Source organism: Montipora capricornis, chromosome 11 (assembly GCF_036669925.1).
Source record: "Montipora capricornis isolate CH-2021 chromosome 11, ASM3666992v2, whole genome shotgun sequence".
Lineage (NCBI taxonomy): Eukaryota > Metazoa > Cnidaria > Anthozoa > Scleractinia > Acroporidae > Montipora > Montipora capricornis.
In genome coordinates, this window is record NC_090893.1 from 10,044,033 (window position 1) to 10,050,070 (window position 6,038).

The following is a 6,038-nucleotide window of genomic DNA, read 5'->3' on the forward strand; positions in this document are numbered from 1 at the left end:
GACCTGTAAATGATATCAAAATGCGCGGGAGATGCAGTCTGAGGCCTGTCATGTACTTTTACTTTTGCGATAATTCACTGTCTACTTTTGTCTTTTTCGCGATCAAAGAAGGAGTTTAGGGTTGGTTTCCATGTTTCAACATGGTCAAAATTGTTAAGGACTCTCATTCCGCAATGTTTCTGTCCTAATAACTTAATTCCTTCGAGAACTTTTCTTTGCTTCAACCTTCTCTCTCTTACTACAATCTCTGCGTTTTACCCAGTCAACACCACTTTGGCACTCCACAGTGTCGAGCTAGGCCCCCATCTTTTTTGCCCATCCGTTTTTCGGCCGATAGAGTGTTTCCTTTACGAAGATCTTCATTTGTTAGTCTGACTTTGTCCATGTGTTCTTTCTTCCTTGTTTGGAAAAGGCGCCATGTTTCTCCTACATTCACAGTATTCTGGCAGGCACAAGGAATCTTATACACAACGCATTTCTGCCTTTCACCAAGTGGCTCCTGACATGTGCGTTTAATCTCTTTAACCTTCCTTCCAGGTTTGAAAGCAACTCAAAAAGAGTGTCAGTTAGCAGATCTCCTGAACTGCTCAGACAACCCTTTCAAATATGGTATAGTCACGACTGCACGACTTTCTTGTTCTTCCTGTTCTCTCTTGTCTATCCGTTGAGGTCTTTGTTCCATAAATCTTCTTACGGTTTCTCTAGGGTACCCATTTGGTACAAACACGTTTTCAGTGTTGTGTAGTTTCTCCGCCAGGTCTCTTTCATCACATAAAGCCCTTGCTCTGTCAGCAAAACCTTTTATAATGGCTCTTTTCATACTTTCTGGGTAATTGGACCTTTTCTTCACGTTTATGTTTGCGTGAGTCTTCTTGTATTGGACATAGTACATTATCGTCGTGGCCTTTCTGTCTACAGTCTGCTGTAAATCAAGTACTGGTAAAACATCTCCTCAAGAGCTCAAGAGATACTATATCACCTCAATCATGATACCATTGAGCCAGGAGTAATTGTATTCACAAAGGAAGACCAAGAAGGAGATGTTGATAAAAATTTTTAAACAACCTGAAGAAGACCCGTAAAACTGGTCGAAACGTCAGTTTTAAAGGATATTTTAACCTCGGAAAATCCCGGGAACAATTCAAAATTTTAATATTCATTTGTTAGTCAAACAGTGTTGGGGTCTGTAGAGGAAAAGTTATCACCATCAAAGAGATCCACCGATCGATTCAACGCTTTATTAATTATAATAAACTGCTTTAAGCAAGCTAAACTGTTTACACAGACCAACTGGAGTATCCATGCATTCTACATGATTTGTTAGAATATAAATTTTTTTTTTCTCTTTTTTGAGAGGCACTGAAACAAGAACTGAGCAATAAAAGTCTCTTCAAGACTACCTTATATTTATCAATTTACAGCTATCGCAGAAAAAATTTGCAGAAATTGAACTTGAAACTGAATTGAATTATTTTACTCGGATTGCTTAAAGTGCTCACGCTTACAATAATTATATGATTTGGCTTGACTCATGAAAGGGTGTGGTACCCGTTGATATATATGTTGTAGTTCAATTTTATCCCCTTTTTTTTAACCAGTTCAAAATTTTTGAACCAGTTTAATTTTTTTAAAACTGGTTTCTTTTTATCAACTATCTTAAAAAGGGATTTTTCTTTTTAGGGGGGTGTAGTTAAAAAAACGGGGGTTTGGTTTTTTGAGAGCTCTCAAAAAGAACGAGACATTCCTTTCCTCCGTTCTACTTCTCCTACCCCACCCTGATCTTCCCCATTGCCTCTTTCCCACCCCTATCTCTGGATCTGCTGCCCACTCTCCAGTGAAAATGGCGGAGTCACGCCAGTGGTTTCCATATGGTTGTCCGGATCGCCCCAGTCGTTTCAAATAATGTTCAGGGGCGATCGGGACGATTATATGGACGACCCGAGCGACTGAGACGATCTCGATTGTCCGGATAGAACTCATCTATCCAAGCGATCGGGGTCGTCAGCAAGATTGGATTTGAGATTAAATATCGTTTTATGCTAATTAGGTGAAAGACAGAAAAGGGGTTTAGCTCAGAGGAAGGGGCTAAAGCTTATAAACCCTTTTCCTTACTTCACTTTCCCACCGACACAGCACCACAGCTTGTTTACAACCTAACTCCTTTATGCTACATGTGAAAGAATGCCTAACTTCCAATAACCATGAACCAATATTCTCAACCCAATCACTAAGAGTCCTAAGACAACATTTGCTTTAGACTAAACACTTCAAATAAGTGATTACTCCAATCACTACAATGCTTGCAAATCCCTTACTTAGAATTCAGTGACTGACTGTAGACTGCAGACTAATCACCTAACTCACATTTATTGAAAGCTAACCCTAATTCCTAAAATGCGGGCAGTATCCCTAACCTTATATGAAAGCTAACCATTCAAAATAAGTGCTTAACTCTAATCATTAAATGAGCATTTGACCCTAACCACGAAAATGTTTTGGTCTTTGATAGCTCCAGAGAAAACAATCCACCAGAATAATCTTAAAATGATTTCTCTAGTTTATTCTTAGACTTGCCACAAGTAGACCTCACGATAATCCCAGGAGAAAATGTTTTGGTGAGCGAATCGTGATTTTTCGTACGAGAAGTGGATTGCGAGCGACGAAGTATGTCTTGAACACGAGACGAAGGACTTTCGAAAGTCTACCAAAACAAATAAATGAAATATTTTCACGACAACAGCTAAAACGATGTCCCCGTAACCAACAATAGACCAATTTCGATATATTAAAATTCGGTGGAAAACAAAAGGCATCATCGCGAGGCTTTGCATGGGGAATAAACTCATACAAACCCTCATATTTATTCCCCAGAGCCTCGAGATGATATCTTTTGTTTTCCACTGAATTTTAATATATCAAAATTGGTCTATTACAAGTACAATATTATTGCAATGACCTTTACCTTGGTTGCAAAATACAATGTTTAAACCTGCTGCTGATCCTGATCCAAAAGAACACAACTTAAAATAGCTCAAAATCAGATCTCCTAATGGGCAGCACTTTCATTTGGTATCTTCTATTGTGCAGTGCACTTTAAATCAGAAAATGAAATCATGCAGGAAAACACTGAAGCGATCAGGCATAAATTACCGTGAAGATCCAAAATCGTGAACACTAGAAATATTTATGAATTTTTGTTGTGTTTCAAGTAAAAAGCCAATCACGCTCGAGAAAAACAAACCGCGAACACTTATGGTAATAATGTGGTTTCATGTCGCTTCCAATTGGATGCTGCACAATGGGAAATGTCAAAATCAAATCAAAGTGTTCACGGTTTTCGGATTCGCACAGTAACATTACTGGGTGCTAAACAAGACATGTTTCAGACGGAACTCACGCAAAAGCCGTTTACTTTCTAAATGTTGTTCCTCTAAAAATTTGTGACTTAGCCTTGCAATATCAACCAAAAATCTAGTTACGATTCAAGACACAGGTTGTTATTTGGTTTTACTCGAATATCCCCAACCATATCTATTGCCACCCAGGGATTGCCCAGTTCCCCCTTTGGAATAGTGCTGTCTCTGGGAGTACGATTGGCCAGTGTTTTGTCCACTGTAATGCTGCTGCCCATATGGGGCAGGCGGACTATAGACTCCACTACTTGGCCCTTGGTAACGTGGTTGATACGCATGCGCTTCACCACTTGCCTGATTTCTTCTGTTATCATGACGGAGGGGTTGATAGTTAGCCTGATAGGTTGTTGGATGAGGTCTAGGATAGCGGGATTGCTTTCTACTCTTATCATAAGGTTCATTGTGACCATGGGTTTCAGTATGTCTGTTCTGAGACCCAGTATTATATGCTCTTTTTGGTTCTCCATCCCCTACAGATGAGTGTGCAGGTCTACTCTCATTATATGACCGAATAGGGGGTCCATTGGTACCAGGATGAGCGCCACCACGGGGTTCATGATGGTAAGCACTTCTTTGCTCTCTTGGGTTATAGTTACCATGAAAACAACCACGGTTATTTGGACGTCGATATTGATCTCTCAGAACATTTTGCGGAGGGACACATGGGCTCTTCTTGCCAGGGTGTGGTTTCTTGACAACAGAAGATTGCTGCCCATCACGACTGGGATATTTTGGTTTCAATTTGTTTTCACTTTCTTTGAATTCCTTGCCTTCACGCTGAAACTCAGAGAGAAGACGTTCTGATGAAGCTTGATCCTCTTCTATAAACCAAACGTCATCAAAAACCTCACCAACTTCAGGAATAACAAAATTTGCTTTCATCTCCATTACTGCAGATTGTGGAACAATTTTCCCTTCTTCTCTCTCTCTTTTCTCAGTTCTCTCCTTCAAAACATCATTTGTGTTTACAATAACAGCAGCAATTCTACGAAAACCACGGAAGTTGTTCATCTTTCTGCGCCGTGCACTGAAATATACATTGGTCTGGTCAATGATGTAGTTTCGATTCTTTTTCTCTGCAATTTTGAATACCTCGTTCAAGATGTCTGTAGCTTGCTTAATAAGTGCATCCCAACGGATATGGTAATTTCGTTCCCTCATCAGACCCATAACTTTCATCCTGTCCATAATGGCATTTGTTCCTAAAATGTTAAATTTTTTGTCTGGGTGATCCTTCGCATATCTCTCTGCCCAAAATGTCTTCCCACAACCAGACAGTCCCACCATCATTATAATCTCACACTTCTCTCTTGATGAAGGTCCCACGGACCCTCGCTCTAGTAACTGTGGTGGCAATCGTGATAACAAGCTAAAGCCTTGAAGTGGAGGAAAGCATGGCTCATCATGGCCAAAGTTGACTGAGAGGCGCATATTCTTAACAGTAACATGAGGAAAGAAGGTCTGGTCATTTGCATCATGATCAAGACGAAAAGCCACTCCTAGGTTTTTTCCATTCTTGCTGTAAAGTATGACTCTGGGATTAGCATCAAGGTCAATGTAGCAAGTTATGATATCTGTAACCGTGTAGGGCTCCCCATAGTCAAAAAACTTGTTGTTGACAGACACCTTGCCTGTACCACCATAACCAAATGACAAATTATCTTCTCCCACCTATAAGAACAAATAAAGTAACAGAGAAATAATTATTGTGTTACTAACCTCGTCAAGATTTTCTGCTTTAAAGAAATTATTCATTTAGTTAAGTACATACTGTAAACAAATAATTGAGGAAAAAAATGAAATGTAGCCATATGTCAGCATATGTACCTTTATAATAAATACGTTTTATAGGTTTCTTATTCTGACTGTAAGGTACAATAAAACGTGTTGTAAGCTGTGATCTTTTCACGTGTTGAGTTATCAAGCTTTCACATGAAAGCTCACCTGGTATTCATTGGTGTTTACATAATAAATATGAATATTTCACTGGCCATTTCCCATGAGTAACGCAGTGAATAAAGTAAGACAAAACAGCTATAGCTAGCTTAATGGCCTTCATTTCTTTTAAGAATGCTTAACTGTAAGTCCTTTATATGTAAATTATAAATATTTTCGTTTCACAGACCTGTAAATTGGCTCCGTCCACTGACCACCCTAATCTTAGCACATGGGGTTTGGTTTCTGTCTTTGGCATTTTGACTTTCAGCTTTTCAAGTACTCTTACTTCAAAGTAAACCTGCATGTCAAAAGTGCAAAGTATAAAGTATCAAATATGATGGCTACGGATACTTGCAAATCATGTAGTGCGGGACCATTTGTCATGCCTGTTCCACAGTAATTCATCTTATGATTCTTATGGATAAAGTTATCCAGCCTTTGTACAACTGGGGCCAGATGAATTTTGCTAGATTTGCAAGCGTGGAATGCGTATTAAGAAGAAGAAAACACTTTTACAGAGAAGATATGAAGACACGTTTTTAAAGAACCAACTGTCCTCGTCAGTTAAATTGTGAGAGTGAATTTTAAAAAGTTAATGGATGAGTTGAACAATGGATGATGATGATAGTCGATTCTGTCAAAACAAAACATTACAAGTGTCATCTTCTTCTTAAAACGTATTCGTAG

General features: G+C 39.1%; 1 protein-coding gene across 2 annotated transcripts in view; it reads right to left on the reverse strand.

Annotated features, from left to right (window-relative positions):
• Positions 1 to 1,223: 1,223 nt before the first annotated feature.
• Positions 1,224 to 6,038, reverse strand: part of LOC138023998 (heterogeneous nuclear ribonucleoprotein U-like protein 1) — an 11,768-nt gene continuing 6,953 nt past the window's right edge. For both annotated transcript variants that reach the window (XM_068871086.1, XM_068871087.1), the window contains 2 exons: positions 5,539 to 5,649; positions 1,224 to 5,084 (listed from right to left, as the gene is read on the reverse strand). In XM_068871086.1, the coding sequence (XP_068727187.1) occupies positions 3,498 to 5,084; positions 5,539 to 5,649 (1,698 nt within the window). In that variant the 3' untranslated portion in view covers positions 1,224 to 3,497. The remainder of the gene's footprint in view (positions 5,085 to 5,538; positions 5,650 to 6,038) is intronic.